Source organism: Triticum dicoccoides, chromosome 2A (genome assembly GCF_002162155.2).
Source record: "Triticum dicoccoides isolate Atlit2015 ecotype Zavitan chromosome 2A, WEW_v2.0, whole genome shotgun sequence".
In the NCBI taxonomy this organism is placed as follows: Eukaryota; Viridiplantae; Streptophyta; class Magnoliopsida; order Poales; family Poaceae; genus Triticum; species Triticum dicoccoides.
Genome location: NC_041382.1, coordinates 696,367,738 through 696,390,370, shown reverse-complemented (window position 1 = coordinate 696,390,370; position 22,633 = coordinate 696,367,738). Strand labels below are relative to the sequence as shown.

Here is a 22,633-nt window from a genome sequence, read left to right as displayed (position 1 = left end):
TCCGTATATAGTCATACGTGCTTATGGAAAAGAACTTGCATGACATCTTTTGTCCTACCCTTCCATGGCAGCGGGGTCCTAATGGAAACTAAGGGATATTAAGGCCTCCTTTTAATAGAGAACCGGAACAAACCATTAGCACATAGTGAATACATGAACTCCTCAAACTACGGTCATCACCGGTAAGTATCCCGATTATTCTCACTTCGGGGTTAACGGATCATAACACATAATAGGTGACTATAGACTTGCAAGATAGGATCAAGAACTCTCATATATTGATGAAAACATAATAGGTTCAGATCTGAAATCATGGCACTTGGGCCCTAGTGACAAGCATTAAGCATAGCAAAGTCGTAGCAACATCAATCTCAAAACATAGTGGATACTAGGGATCAAACCCTAACAAAACTAACTCGATTACATGATAAATTGCATCCAACCCATCACCGTCCAGCAAGCCTACAATGGAATTACTCACGCACGGCGGTGAGCATCCTGAAATTGGTGATGGAGGATGGTTGATGATGACGACGGTGACGAATCCCCCTCTCCGGAGACCCGAACAGACTCCAGATCAGCCCTCCCGAGAGGTTTTAGGGCTTGGCGGCGGCTCTGTATCGTAAAACGCGATGAAATCTTCTCTCCTATTTTTTTCTCCCCGAAAGCAGATATATAGAGTTGGAGTTGGAGTCGGGAGGTCTCCAGGGGGCCCACGAGGTAGGGGGGCGCGCCATAGGGGGGGGCGCCCCCCACCCTCATGGAAAGGGTGGGGGCCCCCTGGTCTTCATCTTTGGCGAGGATTTTTTATTATTTATTGTAAGACATTCCGTGGAGTTTCAGGTCATTCCGAGAACTTTTGTTTTCTGCACATAAAACAACATCATGGCAATTCTGCTGAAAACAGCGTCAGTCCGGGTTAGTTCCATTCAAATCATATAAGTTAGAGTCCAAAACAAGGGCAAAAGTGTTTGAAAAAGTAGATACGACGGAGACATATCATCTCCCCCAAGCTTAAACCCTTGCTTGTCCTCAAGCAATTCAGTTGACAAACTGAAAGAAATAAAGAAAAACTTTTACAAACTCTGTTTGCTCTTGTTGTTGTAAATATGTCAAGCTAGCATTCAAGTTTTCAGCAAAGATTATAACTAACCATATTTGCAGTAATTCTCAGGTCTCATGATTACCCATATCAATAGCATAATCAACTAGCAAGCCATAATAAAAAATCTCAGATGACAACACTTTCTCAAAACAATCATAATATGATATAACAAGATGGTATCTTGCTAGCCCTTTCTGAGACCGCCAAACATAAATGCAGAGCACCTTTAAAAATCAAGGACTGACTAGACATTGTAATTCATGGTAAAAGAGATCCAATCATAGTCACACCCAATATAAATTAACAGTGATGAATGCAAATGATAGCTGCGCTTTCCAGCTAGTGCTTTTAATAAGAGGGTGATGACCCAACATAAAAGTAAACTGATAGGCCCTTCGCAGAGGGAAGGAGGGATTTGTAGAGGTGCCAGAGCTCGGTTTTGAAATAGAGGTGAATAATATTTTGAGCGGTATACTTCCATTGTCAACATAACAACCAAGAGATGGCGATATCTTCCATGCTACACACATTATAGGTGATTCCCAAACAGAATGGTAAAGTTTATACTCCCCCTCCACCAACAAACATCAATCCATGGCTTGCTCGAAACAACGAGTGCCTCCAACATACATCAGGTCCCAGGGGGAGTTTTGTTTTGCAATTATTTTTGATTTAGTTTGCATAAAGCATGGGACTGGGCATCCCGATGACCAGCCATTTTCTCGTGAGTGAGGAGCGGAGTCCACTCCTCTTGAGAATAACCCGCCTAGCGTGGAAGATACAGACAGCCCTAGTTGATACATGAGCTATTCGAGCATATAAAACAGGATGATTATTTGAAGGTTTAGAGTTTGGCACATACAAATTTACTTGGAACGGCAGGTAGATACCGCATATAGGAAGGTATAGTGGACTCATGTGGAATAATTTGGGGTTTAAGGGATTGGATGCACAAGCAGTATTCCCGTTTAGTACAGGTGAAGGCTAGCAAAAGACTGGGAGGCGACCAACTAGAGAGCAACAATAGCCATGTACATGCATTAAAATTAATAAATATTGGATGCAAGCATGAGTAGGATATAATCCACCATGAACATAAATATCGTGAAGGCTATGTTGATTTGTTTCAACTACATGCGTGAACATGTGCCAAGTCAAGTCACTTAAATCATTAAAAGGAGGATACCATCCCATCATACCACATCATAACCATCTCAATAGCATGTTGGCACGCAAGGTAAACCATTATAACTCATATCTAATTAAGCATGGCACAAGCAACTATGATCTCTAATTGTCATTGCGAACATGTTTATTCATAACAAGCTGAATCAAGAACGATGAACTCATCATATTTACAAAAACAAAAGAGGTCGAGTTCATACCAGCTTTTCTCATCTCAGTCGGTCCATCATATATCATCATAATTGCCTTTCACTTGCACGACTGAATGATGTGAATATAACAAGAGTGCACGTGCATTGGACTAAGCTGGAATCTGCGAGCATTCAATAAATAGGAGAAGACAAACCAAATGGGCTCTTGGTTAAATCAACAATAAAGCATATAAGAGCCACTTCAACAATTTAATTATGGTCTTCTCCTATCGACCCCCAAAGAAAGAAAAGAAATAAAACTATTTACATGGGAAAGTCCCAACAAGCAAAAGAAGAACGGGAAATATTTTTGGGTTTTCTTTTTAATTACTACTACAAGCATGGAAAGTAAATTAATTAAAAGCTACAACTATTTTTTTTGGTTTTTTCTTAAGGTTTATTAAACACACAAGAAGAAAGCATAAAAGGAAATAAACTAGCATGGATGATACAATGAAAAAGTATGAACACCGACATCTAGCAATGAGTGTGTGTGAACATAATGTAATGTCGGTGGGAAATACGTACTCCCCCAAGCTTAGGCTTTTGGCCTAAGTTGGTCTATGGCCACGGCTGGCCTGGCTGATATCCATAATAATAGTTGTTGGGGTCGTACTATGATGAAGAAGACTCTGACTGCCATTGGCTGACAGCCATCTCCGGATCCCAAGAATAAACAGACTGTCGTGGAGGCTCCTCTTGTGGTTCTGGTTCCGGGGCTGGTGCAGGGTCCCGGTAGGCGTTAATAGCCGCCAATGGAACAAGGTATGTGCCTACGGTCAAATCAAACAAAGAGGGAGCAGGCAAGGTAATAGTCTCAGGATGATGTTTATTAAAGAACAATTGATATTTAAGCTCTCCTTCCCTATTCTTAACAATAAAATCATGTGCTACCATACTTTTATAATCTAAATAAACACGAGGCAGCACCTTTTCTTCCTTCTCATAATGCCTAATAGGTATGTTAAAATGTGCAGCGAGGCGTGAAGCATAAATGCCTCCAAAGATGGGACCCTTAGTACGGTTCACACTTAACCGTCTAGCAATAATGCCACCCATACTAAAAGTGTTATCACTGTATAAACCTTGGAGCAAAATAATAATATCAGGGATACTAAGGTTTCCATAGTTTCCGCGACCAATTAAGCAACAACTAGCAAATAATGCAAAGTAACGTAAGACAGGAAAATGTATGCTAGTGATTCGTGCATCGGCAACCTTCCTAGTTTCCCCTACAGTGATAGTATCAATAAATCCCTCCACATCATCACGATGTGGTTCTTCTGTCTTGCCCTCAAAAGGGACTAAACAAATCTGACAAAAATCATAAAGTGACATCTCCTTATGCTCATCATATAAATGAAACTCCACCGTAGGTGGTGAGTTCCTAGAATGAAAATGAAAGTTTTGCACAAAGGTATTTGTGAGTAAGAGATACTGATCGCATTGGTCGTGGAGGAAAGCGGTGAGGCCTGCATTATGAGCCAATTCATAAAAATCTTCATAAATCCCGGCTGCTCTCAAGAAATCCTTCGAAGGCCATTCACACGCCCGAACCTCCGCGGTGCGCGGCAAATTATACTTAGGCTTCGATGCCTTTTCCTTCGAGCTTTGGCTCGATGAGCCCCTCAATAATCTCCTCATCATTTTCTAAAAAATTCTGAAATTTTTAGTAACTTCAAAATAAAAGTAAACCAAACTCAATAATATTGATAGCAACCACTCCTACAAGTGCCTAGAGCCTATATCATGCATCAAAACTACTTTTGACCATATAAATTTGACATGCAAGCTCAAGAACAGGGTCACCTAAGCAGCAAAAATTTGCAATGAATAAAGCACTAGAACAAAAACTAATTGGACCAATGGAGGAGTCACATACCAAGGAACAATCTCCCCAAGCAGTTTTGTGAGAGGTGCTTTGAGCAAGGAGATCGAAAATGGCAGCAAAGAGGGCTGGAACTCGTGCTTGAGTTGGTTTTTCGTGTTTGTGGGAGGAAGAAGAAGAGGATGGGTGCACGAATAAGTGGAGGAGGGCCACCGTGGGCCCATGAGGCAGGGGGTGCGCCCAGGGGGGTAGGGCGCGCCCTCCACCCTCGTGACCAGGTGGTAGCTTCCCCTGCGGTAATTTTTGCACCATAAATCCTCAAATATTCCCCAAAAATCATATTAAATTGGCATGTCATTCTGAGGACTTTTATTTTCGGGACATTTTTTATATTGCACGGATAAATCAGGAAACAGACAGAAAAATACTATTTTTACTTTATTTCAACTAAATAACAGAAAGTATAGAGAGGGTACAGAAGGTTGTGCTTCTAGTTTCATCCATCTCATGCTCATCAAAAGGAATCCACTAACAAGGTTGATCAAGTCTTGTTAACAAACTCATTCCGATTAACATGAAACCGGAGAAATTTCGAATAACACTAGGTTACCTCGATGGGGATATGCACATCCCCAATAATAAGTATATCATATTTCTTCTTGACAGTAGGAAGAGGGAATTCAAAACCTCCAAATATAATCGATGGAATTTTTCCGATAGAATTGATACTATGAACTTGAGGTTGTTTTCTCGGAAAATGTACCGTATGCTCATTACCATTAACATGAAAAGTGACATTGCCTTTGCTGCAATCAATAACAGCCCATGTAGTATTAAGAAAAGGTCTTCCAAGAATAATAGACATACTATCGTCCTCGGGAATATCAAGAATAACAAAGTCTGTTAAAATAGTAACGTTTGCAACCACAATAGGCACATCCTCACAAATGCCGACAGGTATAGCAGTTGACTTATCAGCCATTTGCAAAGATATTTCAGTAGGTGTAAACTTATTCAAGTCAAGTCTACGATATAAAGAGAGAGGCATAACACTAACACCGGCTCCAAGATCACATAAAGCAGTTTTAACATAGTTTCTTTTAATGGAGCATGGTATAGTAGGTACTCCTGGATCTCCAAGTTTCTTTGGTATTCCACCCTTAAAAGTATAATTAGCAAGCATGGTGGAAATTTCAGCTTCTGGTATCTTTCTTTTATTTGTAATAATATCTTTCATGTACTTAGCATAAGGATTGGTTTTAGCATATCAGTTAACCGCATACGCAAAAGATAGGTCTAATCATTTCAACAAAGCACTCAAAATCCTCACCATCCTTTTTCTTGGATGGTTTGGGAGGAAAAGGCATGGGTTTCTGAACCCATGGCTCTCTTTCTTTACCATGTTTCCTAGCAACAAAATCTTTCTTATCATAACGTTGATTCTTTGATTGTGGGTTATCAAGATCAACAGTAGGTTCAATTTCTACATCATTATCATTACTAGGTTGAGCATTATTATGAACATCATCATTAACATTTTCATTAGGTTCATGTTCATTGCCAGATTGTGTTTCAGCATCAGACATAGAGATATCATTTGGATTATCGGGTGGTTCAGCAATAGGTTCACTAGAAGTTTGCACAGTTCTATCATTTTTCTTTTTCTTCCTTTTAGAAGAACTAGGTGCATCAATATTATTTCTCTAAGAATCTTGATCAATTCTCTTAGGGTGACCTTCAGGATACAAAGGTTCCTGAGTCATTCTACCAGTTCTAGTAGCCACTTTAACAGCATAATTATTTTTCTTACTATTCATCTCATTGAGCAATTCCTTTTGAGCTTTAAGTACTTGTTCTACTTGAGTGGTAACCATAGAAGCATGTTTGCTAACAAGTTTAAGTTCACCTCTAATATTAGCCATATAATCACCCAAATATTTATTCATATCAGCATTTTGTTTTAGTTGTCTACCAAAATAAGCATTGAAGTCTTCTTGCTTAGACATAAAATTATCAAACTCATCCAAGCATTGACTAGCAATTTTAGCAGGAGGATTTTAGCTTTATCATATCTATAGAGAGAATTTACCTTTACTACCTGTGTCGGGTTATCGAGGTCTGGAGGTTCTTCAATAAATAAAGGATTAAGATCATATGTTTCTTCAATAGGCGGTAAATTAAGACCATGTATTTCTTCAATAGGAGGTAAATTCTTAACATCTTCAGCTTTAATACCTTTTTCTTTCATAGATTTCTTTGCCTCTTGCATATCTTCAGGACTGAGAAATAGAACACCTCTCTTCTTCGGAGTTGGTTTAGGAATAGGATCATTAATTGGAGCAAGAGCTGACTCAGGAGCTGGCTCAGGAGGTGACCAATTATTTTCATTTGTCAACATATTATTCAATAAGATTTCAGCTTCATCCGGTGTTCTTTCCCTGAAAAGAGAACCAACACAACTATCCAGGTAATCTCTGGAAGCATCGGTTAGTCCATTATAAAATATATCAAGTATTTCATTTTTTCTTAAGAGGATGATCAGGCAAAGCATTAGGTAACTTGAGAAGCCTCCCCCAAGCTTGTGGGAGACTCTCTTCTTTAATTTGCACAAAGTTGTATATTTCCTTTAAAGCAGCTTGTTTCTTATGAGCAGGGAAATATTTAGCAGAGAAGTAATAAATCATATCCTGGGGACTACGCACACAACCAAGATCAAGAGAATTAAACCATATCTTAGCATCACCCTTTAATGAGAACGGAAATATTTTAAGGATATAAAAGTAGCGAGATCTCTCATCATTAGTGAACAGAGTGGCTATATCATTTAATTTAGTAAGATGTGCCACAATAGTTTCAGATTCATAGCCATGAAAAGGATCAGATTCAACTAAAGTAATTATATCAGGATCAACAGAGAATTCATAATCCTTATCAGTAACACAGATAGGTGAAGTAGCAAAAGCAGGGTCAGGTTTCATCCTAGCATTTAGAGATTGCTTATTCCATTTAGCTAATAACCTTTTGAGTTTATATCTATCTTTGCAAGCTAAAATAGCTAAAGAAGCTTCTTGATCAAATAAATAACCCTCGGGAATAACAAGTGATTCTTCATCATCACTTTCATCATCATAATTAGATTCAATATTTTCAATCTCTCTAGCCCTAGCAAGTCGTTCCTCGAGAAAATCACCAAGTGGCACAGTAGTATCAAGCATAGAAGTAGTTTCATCATAAGTATCATGTATAGCAGAAGTAGCATCATCAATAACATGCGACATATCAGAACGAATAGCAGAAGCAGGTTTAGGTGTCGTAAGCTTACTCATAACAGAAGGTGAATCAAGTGCAGAGTTAGATGGCAGTTCCTTACCTCCCCTCGTAGTTGAGGGATAAAATGTTGTCTTGGCGTCTTTCAAGTTCTTCATAGTGTCCAGCAGATATAAATCCCAAGTGACTCAAAGAATAGAGCTATGCTCCCCGGCAACGGCGCCAGAAATTAGTCTTGATAACCCACAAGTATAGGGGATCACAACAGCTTTCGAGGGTAGAGTATTCAACCCAAATTTATTGATTCGACACAAGGGGAGCCAAAGAATATTCTCAAGTATTAGCAGCTGAGTTGTCAATTCAATCACACCTGGAAACTTAGTATCTGCAACAAAGTGTTTAGTAGCAAAGTAATATGATAGTGATGGTAACGGTAACAAAAGAGTAATGAAAGCAAAGTAATATTTTTGGTATTTTGTAGTGGTTGTAACAATAGCAACGGGAAAGTAAATAAGCGTAAACCAATATATGGAAAGCTCGTAGGCATCGGATCAATGATGGATAATTATGTCGGATGCGGTTCATCATGTAACAGTCATAACATAGGGTGACACAGAACTAGCTCCAATTCGTCAATGTAATGTAGGCATGTATTCCGAATATATTCATACGTGCTTATGGAAAAGAACTTGCATGACATGTTTTGTCCTACCCTCCCGTAGCAGCGGGGTCCTAATGGAAACTAAGGGATATTAAGGCCTCCTTTTAATAGAGAACCGGAACAAAGCATTAGCACATAGTGAATACATGAACTCCTCAAACTACAGTCATCACCAGTAAGTATCTCAATTATTGTCACTTCGGGGTTAACGGATCATAACACATAATAGGTGGCTATAGACTTGCAAGATAGGATCAAGAACTCTCATATATTGATGAAAACATAATAGGTTCAGATCTGAAATCATGGCACTCAGGCCCTAGTGACAAGCATTAAGCATAGCAAAGTCATAGCAACATCAATCTCAGAACATAGTGGATACTAGGGATCAAACCCTAACAAAACTAACTCGATTACATGATAAATCTCATCCAACCCATCACCGTCCAGCAAGCCTATGATGGAATTACTCACGCACGGCGGTGAGCATCATGAAATTGGTGATGGAGGATGGTTGATGATGACGACGGTGACGAATCCCCCTCTCCGGAGCCCCGAACGGACTCCAGATCATCCCTCCCGAGAGGTTTTAGGGCTTGGCGGTGGCTCCGTATCATAAAACATGATGAAATCTTCTCTCCTAATTTTTTCTCCCCGAAAGCAGATATATAGAGTTGGAGTCGGGAGGTCTCCAGGGGGCCCACGAGGTAGGGTGGGCGCCCTAGGGGAGCGCGCCCCCCACCCTCGTGGAAAGGGTGTGGGACCCCTGGTCTTCATCTTTGGCGAGGATTTTTTATTATTTATTGTAAGACATTCCGTGGAGTTTCAAGTCATTCCGAGAACTTTTGTTTTCTGCACATAAAACAACATCATGGCAATTCTGCTGAAAACAGCGTCAGTCCGGGTTAGTTACATTCAAATCATACAAGTTAGAGTCCAAAACAAGGGCGGGAGTGTTTGGGAAAGTAGATGCGACGGAGACGTATCAACTCGTGCAACCGTTACCCTTCTTGGGTTGAAGTCTCCATCAACGTGGATGTACGATAGCACCACCTATCGGAACCACGCCAAAAATCTCTGTGTCTCCAATTGCGTTTGCACACTCCAAACTCCTCCCTTTACCTTCATATGCAATTGCTTTACTTTTCGCTGCTATACTCTTAGAATTGCATGTGTAGGTTGATTGCTTGACTTGTGTTAAGTTGCTAAAATCTGCCAAGAACTAAATTTGGGAAAAGGCTAGATTTTTATTTTTTTAAGTAGTCTAATCACCCCCCCCCCTCTAGACTTACTTTCGATCCTACACTTGGGCATCCCCAAGCTTAGGCTCTTGCCACTCCTTGTTCCATAATCCATCAAATCTTTACCCAAAACTTGAAAACTTCACAACACAAAACTTAAAAGAAAATCTCGTGAGCTCCATTAGTAAAAGAAAACAAACCACCACTTCAAGGTACTATAATGAACTCATTCTTTATTTATATTAGTGTTAAACCTACTGTATTCCAACTTTTCTATGGTTCATAAACTCTATTATTAGCCATAGATTCATCAAAATAAGCAAACAACACATGAAAAACAGAATCTGTCAAAAAAAGAACAGTCTGTGGTAATCTGTAGGTTTCGAATAATTATGGAACCCCAAAAATTCTAAAGTAAATTGCTGGACGTGAGTAATTTATCTATCAATCATCTGCAAAAATAATTAACTAAATATCACTCTCCAGTAAAAATGGCAGCAAATCTCGTGAGCGCTAAAGTTTCTGTTTTTTACAGCAAGATCGCAAAGACTTTCCCCAAGTCTTCCCAAAGGTTCTACTTGCCACAAACACTAATTAAAAGCATAAAACCACATCTAAACAGAGGCTAGATGAATTATTAATTACTAAACAGAATCAAAAAGCAAGAAACAAAAATAAAATTGGGTTGCCTCCCAACAACCGCTATCGTTTAACGCCCCTAGCTAGGCATAAAAGCAAGGATAGATCTAGGTATTATCATCTTTGGTATTTGTCTTTTTAATGGAATTATGCTCGAATCCAGGAGGTTCCTTACGTTTCCCTTCATACTCGGAGATTTTTAAATCTAGAGCATCCAACCACTTATTGCAAAGTGTAATCAATGTATTCATGCGGTGAAGGTTCCCTCCAACATTTTTAAGAGGTTCAATAGACTTTTGCAATTCGCATAATTTTTCTAAGATTTGGGTTCCCTCAGGAGATGGTCCCTTTTGTGGGGGAAGTATTCCTACTATCCCTTCTATAATTTCATAAGCAACACTGGGATCAATATCAATAAAATTCCCTTTGGCGGCAAAATCAAGGAGTTGTCTATGGGGTATGGTGAGCCCAATATAAAAATTACGAAGTAAAATCTTAGAGTCTCCCTCTATAGTGCAATCATGATAATATTTTATCATCCTATACCAAGCATCTTTTAAGTTTTCTCCTTGTCTTTGTTTGAACTGGAGAACTTCAAAATTGGGAGACAGGGGAGTAGATAAAGGACTAGCCATAACGACGAAGCAAGCGAAAGAATAAGAGAACAGAAAAAGAGGGCGAATAAAACGGCAAGGGTGAAGTGGGTGAGAGAAAAACGAGAGGCAAATGGCAAATAATGTAATGCGAGGGATAAGAGTTTGTGATGGGTACTTGGTATGTCTTGACTTGTGCGTAGACTCCTCGGCAACGGCACCAGTAATCCTTCTTGCTACCTTTTGAGCCCTGCGTTGGTTTCGCTTGAAGAGGAAATGGTGATGCAGCAAAGTAACGTAAGTATTTCCCTCAGTTTTTGAGAACCAAGGTATCAATCCAGTAGGAGGCCACACGCAAGTCCCTCGTACCTACACAAACAAATAAGAACCTTGCAACCAACGCGATAAAGGGGTTGTCAATCCCTTCACGGTCACTTACGAGAGTGATATCTGATAGAGATAATAATGATAAGATAAATATTTTTGGTATTTTTATGATATAGATTGCAAAGTAAAATAGATTGGAAACTTATATGATGGAAAGTAGACCCGGGGCCCATAGGTTTCACTAGTGGCTTCTCTCAAGATAACATAAGTATTACGGTGGGTTAACGAATTACTGTCGAGCAATTGATAGAAAAGCGAATAATTATGAGAATATCTAGGCATGATCATGTATATAGGCATCACGTCCGTGACAAGTAGACCGACTCCTGCCTGCATCTAATACTATTACTCCACACATCGACCGCTATCCAGCATGCATCTAGAGTATTAAGTTCATAAGAATAGAGTAACGCATTAGGTAAGATGACATGATGTAGAGGGATAAACTCAAGCAATATGATATAAAGCCCATCTTTTTATCCTCAATGGCAATAATACAATACGTGTCGTTTTCCTTTCTGTCACTAGGATTGAGCACCGCAAGATTGAACCCAAAGCTAAGCACTTCTCCCATTGCAAGAAAGATCAATCTAGTAGGCCAAACCAAACTGATAATTCGAAGAGACTTGCAAAGATAACCAATCATGCATAAAAGATTTCAGAGAAGAATCAAATCTTACTCATAGGTAGACTTGATCATAAACCCACAATTCATCGGATCTCGACAAACACACCGCAAAATGAGTTACATCGAATAGATATCCAAGAAGATCGAGGAGAACTTTGTATTGAGATCCAAAGAGAGGGAAGAAGCCATCTAGCTAATAACTATGGACCCAAAGGTGTGAAGTAAACTACTCACACATCATCAAAGGGGCCATGGAGTTGATGTAGAGGCCCTCCGTGATCGATGCCCCCTCCGGTGAAGCTCCGGAAAAGGCCTCAAGATGGGATCTCTTGGGTACAGAAGGTTGCGGCGATGGAAATAGGGTTTTATGGTGCTCCTGGATGTTTTCGGGGTATGTGAACATATATAGGAGGAAGAAGTAGGTCGGTTGAGCCACGAGGGGGGAGGGCGCGCCCCCTGCCTCGTGGACACCTCGTTCGTTTCTTGACGTCCACTCCAAGTCCTCTGGATCACGTTTGTTCCAAAAATTATGCTCCCGAAAGTTTCATTCCGTTTGGACTCCGTTTGATATTCCTTTTCTGCGAAACACTGAAATGGGCAAAAAAAACAGCAATTTACACTGTGCCTTGGGTTAATAGGTTAGTCCCAAAAATAATATAAAAGTGTAAAATAAGCCCATTAACATCCAAAACAAATAATATAATACCATAGAACAATAAAAAATTATAGATACATTGAAGACGTATCATACATCATGTATTTGAAAAATATGTCCAATGTGTATCAGAAAAATGTTTCACGTGAGCTCTAAAAATGTACATTGTACCGAGAATAAAGTAGACATGAGTTCAAAAACCGATAAAAACCTCAAAGAAATAAAAAAGAAATGCAAAAAACACAAAGAAAACATAGAAAACCAAATATAATTTCGAAAGAAAGAAATAGCGAGAAAGACCAATGAGAAAACAAAGAAAACGAAAGTAGAAATGAAAAAGAAAAAGAAAAACCAAATAAAACCAACAAAAAAATAAAGAAAACCGGATAGATTGAACATATAGCGATCGCTACGAACGGTAGCAACTACCGTGCTAAATGGACCAGCCCTCTACTGTGTCGCCTGTATGCGATTCCTATTAGAAATTATTACGGACGAGCACATAGCTGCCGCGGGTGCGCGTTTGATCATGAAGTGAAATTTTACGTTAAGGCTCCAAGCACCATGGCTTTATTCATGAAGTGGGCCGGAAAGTGGCATGAGGCGTGGATTTGTTTATTTGCTATGGGAAAAAATGAGGCGTCGATTTGTTAGTATATGAGTTCACTTGGGCTCTTTAGTTTGGAGAAAAATAAGGAATAACAGTTTTTAATCTGCAATGTATATATGGCATAGTATTACTATGTACATATCAATTTTGGTGAGAAAACATTTATTTTCTTAAATAAGTGTTCAACTTTCTCCTTGGTAACCGATAAATTGGTCATCGGAATGATTCGTTTAGATGCAAAACAAATTTCTACCATTGTTTACAAATCATTTTCTTTATCACAGTACAACTTTTTTGGCGTCACAAGTCTTATCTTTTTCTTAAAATTCACACTCCCGGGTATTGTTAAAATAAACAACATCGTGTGCGGAAGGCGAGTTTCACAATTTTCATTATTTGTTACTAGAAACTTGCCTTCCACACATCATATTATTTATTTTTCGTTTGCAAACATTATTTCAAACAATAAGAGCAAGTCCATTATTTTCTTGACCAAATTTTCTTAAGAGGAAATACCTGAGGTATTTATTGATCTGCACAGAGATAGCAGCCTATAAAGAGAGGGGACACATGAAGAAAATATGCAAAGAAGGGACCACAGATCTAATCAGCTGCAATCTACCATCGTAAGATGACATAGTGGAACACTCTACTAGCCTTCTCTCAATTCTTTGATGGATGGGTGTGAAATCTTCAATTTTGGGCTGTAAGCGTTGAGAGGCAGACCAAGATAGATGAAGGGGAAGGAACCTCTCAACCAACCCATGATATTGAGCAATTTGATGAATTGGTTTTCCGTAACATTGATGGGATCAAGAATTGACTTGGAGCAGTTAATTCTCAATCAAGTTTGGGAAACAAAGTGAAGCATGAGATCTTCTACATCATGCAGTTGACTTTCCACATCAGGCATGAAGAAGATTGTGTCATCGGCATATTGGATCACGGGAAAATTAGGACATGAGGGAACTTTTAAGTGGTGGATTAGCTCAACTCTCATTGCTTAATTGAGGATCAACTAGAGGGAATCAGGAGCAAGCACAAAAAATGTGGTATGCACTGTTGTGGTGGAAGCAAATTTCTAGCATATACAATTAAAACGCCCTGATACTATTTTGTAACTAGCACAATGCACGTGCATTGCTACAGAGCCATAAAAACGACGATGAGATACTACTGGCTTAGGAAATCATCAAAAGATGATGGTGTCTTATGTCTATTGCATGGTTTATGATTAAAAAGGGAGTGTAAATATAACTAAAGGTCATGTTGTAGTCATTGACGATTTTTAAGCAACTATCATAGGTCCTTTGCAAGATTTGCAATGAGATAACATTTTAAATTTTAAAACATAGGCGAATGGACATGAGGAATTTGAATGAACAAGATCGTGGAATTGGTAGTACGACAAGGTCTATGACCATGTTGAAATTACAATGTGTTCACTCTCTTCTACTATGCTATAGAAGTGGAAGAATTGATCTGGTAGAGAAATTAAAATAAAGATCATGATTTTGAATTGGAATCATATGTTATAATATGTGTTTTTATAAGAGTGTTATATGCTCATATTAGGGTAACAGTGTATTTGTTTATTTGGGATGGGATAGGTCAGGCTGGTCATAGTGGGGAGTAAGGCCAACTCCACCGCGCGACCCCAAACGGACGTCCGTTTTGTCCGGTTTCTGTCCGTTTGGGTAGGGCAACGGGGTCGTGTCCGGGCGTGTCCTGGGATGCGGTGGCCGTGCCCCCAGCGCGCGGCCGCATCCCTTTGCCCCATCCTGTCCGTCAGGGCCAAAAATGCCCATATTTTCATCAAAACTAGTTTTACAACCCAAATATTTGTCTGAAAATTAAAATAGTTTTACAACCCAATTGAAATTGTCTTTAATAAAATAGTTTTACAACCAAATCGAAATTGTCTTGACTGAACATAAAATGGACCAATACATCTATTGGTTGCCAATGTGATCCCACACGTGCTCAACCAAGTCATTTTGAAGATTCAAATGAGTGTGCCAATCACGCATCTCACGGTGGAATTGGACAAACTGTTCAAATGTGGTCGGGTCTTGGTGCAGGGGCTCAATATTTTCACCTTGATAATCAAATCCTTGGTCGAAGATACTCTCATCACGCTCGTCCACGACGATCATGTTGTGCATGATCACACGAGCAGTCATCACCTTCCAAAGCTTCCTTTCATCACATGACAGTGCAGGGTTTCGAACGATACCCCACCGGGATTGAAGCACACCAAAAGCACGTTCCACATCCTTTCTAACACTCTCTTGTATTTGGGCAAATCTCTTTCTCTTCTCACCTTGGGGTTTCGAGATTGTCTTCACAAAAGTTGACCACTGAGGATATATACCATCTGCTAGATAGTATCCCTTGTTGTACTGGTGGTCGTTGATCTCAAAGTTGACAGGTGGGGAGTGGCCTTCTGCAAGCCTCGCGAAGACTGGAGAACGCTGCAGCACGTTGATATCATTGTGAGAACCTGCCATGCCGAAGAAAGAATGTCATATCCAAAGATCCTGCGATGCCACCGCTTCTAATATGACAGTGCACCCGTTGACATGCCCCTTGTACTGGCCCTGCCAAGCAAATTGACAGTTCTTCCACTCCCAGTGCATACAATCTATGCTGCCAAGCATGCCTGGAAAGCCTCTACCTGCGTTGGTCGCCAACAATCTCTCTGTATCAGCGGCAGTTGGCCGCCTCAAGTACTCTGGGCCAAACACCTCGATCACAGCCTGGCAAAACTTGTACATTGACATCAGACATGTTGTCTCACTCATACGCACATACTCATCCACCAGATTGCCTGGAATTCCATATGCAAGCATGCGGATGGCCGCGGTGCATTTCTGGTAAGAGGAGAATCCAAGCTTGCCAAGGGCATCCGGCTTGCACTCAAAGTATGGGTCATGAGCAACCACTCTCTCTCGGATACGATTGAACACATGCCTTGCCATTTGAAAACGGCGACGGAATTTATCCGGCTTGAAGAGCGGGGTGTTGGCAAAGTAATCGGCATAGAGCAGGGCGTGGCCTCTCTCTCTGTTGCGGTTCAGGTTGGGAGCACGGCCAGGGACTGACCCCCTGTACCGAGGAAGCTGTCGTTGAATGTGGTCGTGAACGACCAGTGCAGCCACCACAAGATCTTCATCATCCGACGACGAATCGTCCGATGAACAAAGGAAGTGATGGAAGAAAAACTCGTCTCCACAGTCCATACCTTTGTGGGCAAAATGCCGAACACCTTGCGGTCGTGGTGGCGAAGAGGCCGCGATGATCACCTCGATGCAGCAGGGGTGGTTGCCGGCCGGCTACTGGCCACTCTGGAGCTCTCGTCGGAAGCTGCCAAGGCCGCCGTGGTACGTCGCCGGCGGTCGTGTCCCCTCTGCCGCTGGCAAAGACAGCGACGGCCAAACCTCCGATCGACGGCCAAAACTACGTCCAAAGCGCGGGCGTGGTCGCGGCCATGTCAAGACGTGGTTTGGTAGGGACGGCTGGAGGCTGCGCAGTGAGGAGGCGGATGGAGAATAGCGGCGGCACGGGCAGCGGCGCGGGGTGGGAGAGAGAGGGTGGAAGCGTTGGGAGCGGAGGGACTGCTAGCGTCCCCGACAGGCGGGCCACCGGGGGGGGCAAGGGCGTGCGTCCAGGCCGTCCGCGCGCGTCCGTTTTACCCCAAACCGAGCGCAAGTTTGAGCCGGGGATGGGTCGAAAACAGACGGAATCCGGACATTTGTCCGTTTGAGACCGCGCTATTCGTCCGTTTTATCCCAAACGAACGGGGCCGGACAGGATAGGGTCGCGCGGTGGAGTTGGCCTAACATATGTATGATGTCATGCAACATTTTATTTATTCTGTTGTAGACTCATCTTGTCTTGGTATGTGTGATGTTACTCATAATATGAATACCATATTATGTTACCATGAGCCTCTCTTGTCTCATTAATTACTTGACACATCATCTATTTTGCTTAGATATGTGTAATGTTACCACTTAGAGCAAGTACAATAGGTCTAGTCAGCCAGCTATAAGCAGTACCACGTCATCAGAAATCACTGATGGAGAAAAAAGAGGGTAAAAAAACGAAGGGAGCGGGCACTCCAGCTATCGCGAGAAACAAGAAAAAGCAACCACATGCAGGGGTGTGAGCGGGCGCTCCAGCTATCCTTGCGTCCCTTTACATGCAAACATTGAATAGTACTAGGTAGTTTACAGCCAAACTATAGTATTAGTGAGATTTTATAAAGGCTTTATGTGATGTAGCATTGACATATAGCCACCAACAACAGGCTTTGTTATTAACTATGCTCTTATGTTACTTTCATTATAGGTAGTCTCACAACAGTAACATTTCTTTATTATATTTTTTGGAAGGTTGTTAGTCTCATATGTGGGTAAAAGTGCATTTGTTTATTTGTTGATCTCACGTGTGAACTCACCGCCACTTCAATATTTATAAGTACTCCCTCCATATATATAGGGGCTAATAAGTTTTTTAAGGCTGTCTTTGACTATTGATAAAATTAATAATATATAATATGTATAATGTGAAAATTATATTATTAGAAGCTCGTTCCATGCACGAATTTAGTGATATGCCTTGTGTAGGCTGCATGTCATATAATATCGCGTTAAACACTAAGCTGTTGTCCGATTCTCACGGTTAGTGAAATGCCACCAAGTCTTTTGCATGTTGGACTTGGGTCCATTAAGGCATGTACAACGATGTTATCTTAGATGTGCACTATCGTATTAACCATTGTATCTGCCCTTAAGAATCATCTGAACCACCGTAAAAGTATAGCAGAGTTGCGTGTGGTTACTTGTGATGTGCCGCAACGAGCATCGCGCAAACCTAAGGTCAAGCCATTTTCCACAGGTTGTGGGCAAAGGAAGGCGCCGATGATGACGATGCGAGAGGCAGTGAGTGCCACCAAAAGCAACGCTCCCTCCATTCCACAACATAGTGATTTTGTAAGAGAAATTCCATAATGTAAGCAGCGAGCCAACCGTGGAGGACCTGAACAATGGCATCCTGTCACGGGCGACATCTTTTCTCAGTCGTCGCAACGTATTGTCTTCACTCTTGACGTCCATTTCGACTTTATGCATGACTCGTACGAAAAAGGCCGGTCTTCGCCGTGGCTGTCATGCAGTATTTACAGCTGCTGCCATTCCCTTCCGAGTAACAATGATTTTAGACATTGACTTATCTTCGGAGACTCTGAAATTGCATAGCAGCAGTGCAGCACACGCTGATAGAAGCTATTGAAAATGAAGTCAGGCACTTGGCAAGGATTATAAATTCTCAATTCATCAAGGTAATGATTGCAAATTTGATCAGCGATCAAGTCAGACACTTTGGTCTTCGCCTCTTCGGCAAGCAAGAGGCTGGGCTTCCGCGTGTGGGTGGCTGGGCTGGGGACCCAGGCTGGGAGTGGGGGCTTGGATTGAACATCAGTTGAAAAACAAGAACTTCCCCTAAAAAAGTTAAAAAACAAGAGCTAATACACAACATGCATTAGGACGGAAGATGTATATCTTTGTTCACGATAAAAAGGACACGTAAATCAGAGGGCTTTTGCACAAAAATCGTCATCGCCAGGGGGCGAGGCCAGGAATACCAGGAGACCACTAGAAAAGTGGACACTTTGAACAACGCAAAGCATAGCAACCACACCGTGCATTCGCTCCCGTGCACAACCGAGAGGAAGAGAGGAGACATGCCGTGCGGAAGAGAGAGCAGATCAGCGGTGGCTGGGGTGCCCGCACGGCGGCTCCGCCCGCTCGTGCTCATGTTCGTCCTCTTCTCGGTGATGCCCCGCCGCGCACTCTCACGGAGCCTGGCGCTGCCACCGCTGCCGGTGGTGCGGAACATAACGTGCAACACCATCCCATATCCATTTGGTGTCCGAGGCAGATCCCTCCCCGGCTTCGAGGTAATCTGCGGGTGGAACAAGGAAGCAATGCTGGAGATCAACAAGAGCAGCCATAAAATCGATTATGTGTCGGTGGAAGGCGCCTTCGTCGTCATCTTAGCCGGGCCCATCAGCCAAGTCTGCTACGACCGCAACGGTAAGCAGACGCAGGCCACCGGAATCGGCAACATCAGCTTGGACGGGACGCCGTTCACCTTCTCCAAGCGCAATAAGTTGGTCGCCATTGGATGCAACTACGGGCTATCTGCTAACTTCAGCAACTCGATGCCCGGTCATAGCCAGTGGCAGCTTGTCAACTGCAACTCCTTTTGCGACGGAAGCTCTTGCCCTTCCGATGCAGCTTGCTGCGAGGACACCATGCCGATGGACGCCGCTCAAGAGTTCACCTTGACGTTCGACAAGTTACCAGGGCAATTCACTGGTGACGAGAACGGCATTTGCAGCGCTGCGTTCTTCTACGACCAAGATGAGCAAATCTTCAAGGGTGGGCAGGATCCGCTGAAAGACCCGCTGTTCCCGGGTGGTGACCACGCGATGATCTTGGATTGGGCAGTTGGGCAGGGCACGTGCGACCAGGCCTTAACCTACAATTTGATGTCACTCTGCAACAGTCTGAGTGACTGCATCGATGCGCCCAGGGGAGTTGGCTATCTCTGCAAGTGCAACGCAGGGTATGACGGGAATCCATACACTGCAGAAGGATGTGTAGGTAAATATTTCTTCATCAACCACACAGATATCCATGACCTACAATATTGAATAGAATTTCACCTGCAGTTTCATGTGAAGGCACACAATAGTCAGTCTTCACCTAAGGTCTTGAAATGTAGCCTAGACAGATTAACAAACAGGTTACTAAAAAAACAGGAAACCACCATAGTCCCATTTTTTAAATCTTTGTTAGCACAAGCTGATGAAGAGACTAAAATGTAGGCAAGAAGGCTGAAACGCGTCAGTACCAGGCGATCTTGTGCATCGACCCATCACTAGCAAAAGAGTGTCCTTGCACAAGATCTTCAATCTTACCAATGCTCCAAGAATCTGCGTCCATATATTCTTCATATATCGCCATCTATAAGTCTGAAAACAAATACAGTTTCTTAGTTCTGAAGTACACCAACGGCAGCTGAATAGCACATATTCAAGATTGTTCTTATCAATTTATCCACCATGGTGCCAATGGCTCTAAAACTCTGACCTAATTTCAGAAGCGAACATCAATGTTTGTCGATCTACCACACAATCAAAGAATAAATGATGGATGGTTTTGGTTTGAGCACAAAAGAGGCACCTATGTAATTCTGAAAACAAATATAGGTCCTTTGTTCTGAAGTATTCATTCATTTCATCATTGTCATTGTTATTTTGCTATGGTTCCAAACACAAGCAAGGAAGTTTAATTCATTTGTCACATCTACAAAGCAGCTTATATAATTTTACCTGCTTTTATGAATATAAATATGCCTCTCTGATTTTTGAAATGAAGTGCTGCATTGTTGATTTTTAGATATAAACGAATGCCGGAATTTGGACAGCAACCCTTGCAACATTACAAAATTCTGCAACAACACCAAAGGAGGTTTTACTTGCTCATGTCCCCCTGACTTGATTGGTGACGGTTACAAGAACGGGACAGGCTGCACTGAGGCGCCCCTTCCATCTGGTAATGTTATGTCTTGGAACATTTGACAGTTTACCGTAGTAAAATTTAACTTTATACTTAGAAAAATCATACAAAATGTATGTGACCCGAACATACTTAACAATTCGCACAATATCAAAAGCTACAGCTCAGCTACTTTTATGCATTACCTTTGTTTCTTTTTACATGTTTGGGCATGGATGCAGATGCTAGTCAAATTATTTTAAAAGAGTAATAAAATTAAAGTATCTTGATGACAAATCTACTTATAAGATTTGCACATGAACATCCAAATACTGTTGTGTGTATTAGCTGTACAAGTTTTATGAAGTTGATTGCATGCATTCTAAGAGGACATCTAAATGAGAACATATAGAGTACCACCTAGCCTCTTCATGCAGCCATCTATCTGTTTTACTTCTATCTTTCAAAATTTCTTAAGCACACACTTTCATCTTGGTAGAAGTACTTCAGGTTCTCAAGCGCTGACATAGCAAATAGATATGTCCAGGCTACAGTATTACTATCAAAAGATCTAATAATGACCATTCTCTTGCAATGCAGGTTCCCCTATGCAACAATCGCAAGGTATGATAAAGATACTTTTTGCCAAACAGTTGCAAAAGAGGACTATATTATTAGTCTACTAACGATCTATGGCTAACTATTAGGTTTGAACGTGTGCGCTCACCCTGAGAGGAACCCCTGCATGTACTTGGAGTACTGCAAAGATGGGCAGTGCTCTTGTCCTCAAGGCATGATTGGTGATGGCCGTGAAAGGGGAAGTGGCTGTCAAAAAAAGCACTTTCCTGTAGATGCTGCCTTGGGTAACTTACTCAAGAAACCTGGCATAACAAATTTTATTATTATAATTTGTTTTTGCTTCATAGAGTATTCACTTCCATTTTATTAGTCTTATTCTATCAATGCAATTCTTAGGAAACATAGTTCTGCAATGCTGGTCCATTGATGTAGTATGCAGTGTTCATATGTACGATAATTTGTGCGAGTTAGGCCCCTCGTGGAGGTGAGGCCCGTGACACTGAAGACTGTGAAGCCCAAATGGAGAACATGTTTTTGCTCTTGCAATCGTTGAGAAATATTGGTTTGTTGGCTTGTTCAATAGTTCTACACAGAGAGACATTGTCCTCGCAAGTGCCTCCGCTCCGGTTAGTAGTTTAGGTTAGATTTTTTTAGTCCTCGCAGGTGTGGTGCTTCTTCTTTGAGTTTGTCTTCCGGACTTCGATCCTCCTCGAGTTCGTTCATCTGGACGTAGTCGATGGAGCTCCGGCGTAGATTTATGCTGTCTTCTTTGGACGGTGAGGTTAGGGTTTCTCGTCATGTGGCGAGATTTGGTGTCAGGTGTTTCAGATCTATTCAGGGGTTCAACGACGATGACTGCGACTCCAAGGCGCTGGTCCTTAGGGGCACGTGCACGAAGACTTTTCGGCTATCATCGACAAGGTCATGACGGCTCCTGTAGGGGAGCAGGAACAGTGCGCATCGGTGGCTCGTTCTGATGGTAGTAATGGTCGTTCGGTGGTCTCGGAATTTCATGTGATTTTTATTATGTTTGACGTGCTTTATACTTCCGGTGAACTTTGATAATAGATCTGAATCATTTTCGCAAAAAAAGATACATTGTCCTGACCCAGTAAAAAAAGATAAATTGTCGCCAAAAAAGCAACATAGAGATATGAATACGATGCACTGAAAAAAAATGCATCTATACCAATATAAAAAGACCCAAAGGGGTAGATCCAATTAATCTCGGCCATCAAATCATGTCAATTCAACGATGACATTCAGCGACCTAGAGTGCTTCAATGTCGAGCGCTCAACACGTTTAGCAAGCAGTTAATTTCATGCCAAATATAATAATAATCACATAATAACATGTAAATAATATCTTGCCTAATATCCGCATGCACTTAATATACTTTCAAATTAACGTGCATTGCACGTACACATTGACTAGTGACTCAAAAAGACATTCTTGGTTCCACAAGGGGGGAACAGAAACATGCAATGCCGATGTT

The 22,633-nt window shown here is 41.5% G+C and overlaps 1 protein-coding gene across 1 annotated transcript; it reads left to right on the top strand.

Moving 5' to 3' along the window:
- The first annotated feature begins 18,610 nt into the window (after nt 1-18,610).
- LOC119351938 (wall-associated receptor kinase 1-like) lies at nt 18,611-21,509 on the top strand. The gene is made up of 4 exons (XM_037618707.1): nt 18,611-19,661; nt 20,460-20,615; nt 21,159-21,182; nt 21,266-21,509. The coding sequence occupies exons 1-4, from the start codon at nt 18,737-18,739 to the stop codon at nt 21,505-21,507; spliced, it is 1,347 nt and encodes a 448-aa protein (XP_037474604.1). The 5' UTR covers nt 18,611-18,736; the 3' UTR covers nt 21,508-21,509.
- Nucleotides 21,510-22,633: the final 1,124 nt, after the last annotated feature.

Coding starts and splice junctions, on each gene's coding strand:
- LOC119351938 (XM_037618707.1), top strand. CDS start 18,737: ATGCCGTGCGGAAGAGAGAGCAGATCAGCGGTGGCTGGGGTGCCCGCA. Junction 19,662..20,459: donor CACTGCAGAAGGATGTGTAG/GTAAATATTTCT, acceptor GTTGATTTTTAG/ATATAAACGAATGCCGGAAT. Junction 20,616..21,158: donor TGAGGCGCCCCTTCCATCTG/GTAATGTTATGT, acceptor CTTGCAATGCAG/GTTCCCCTATGCAACAATCG.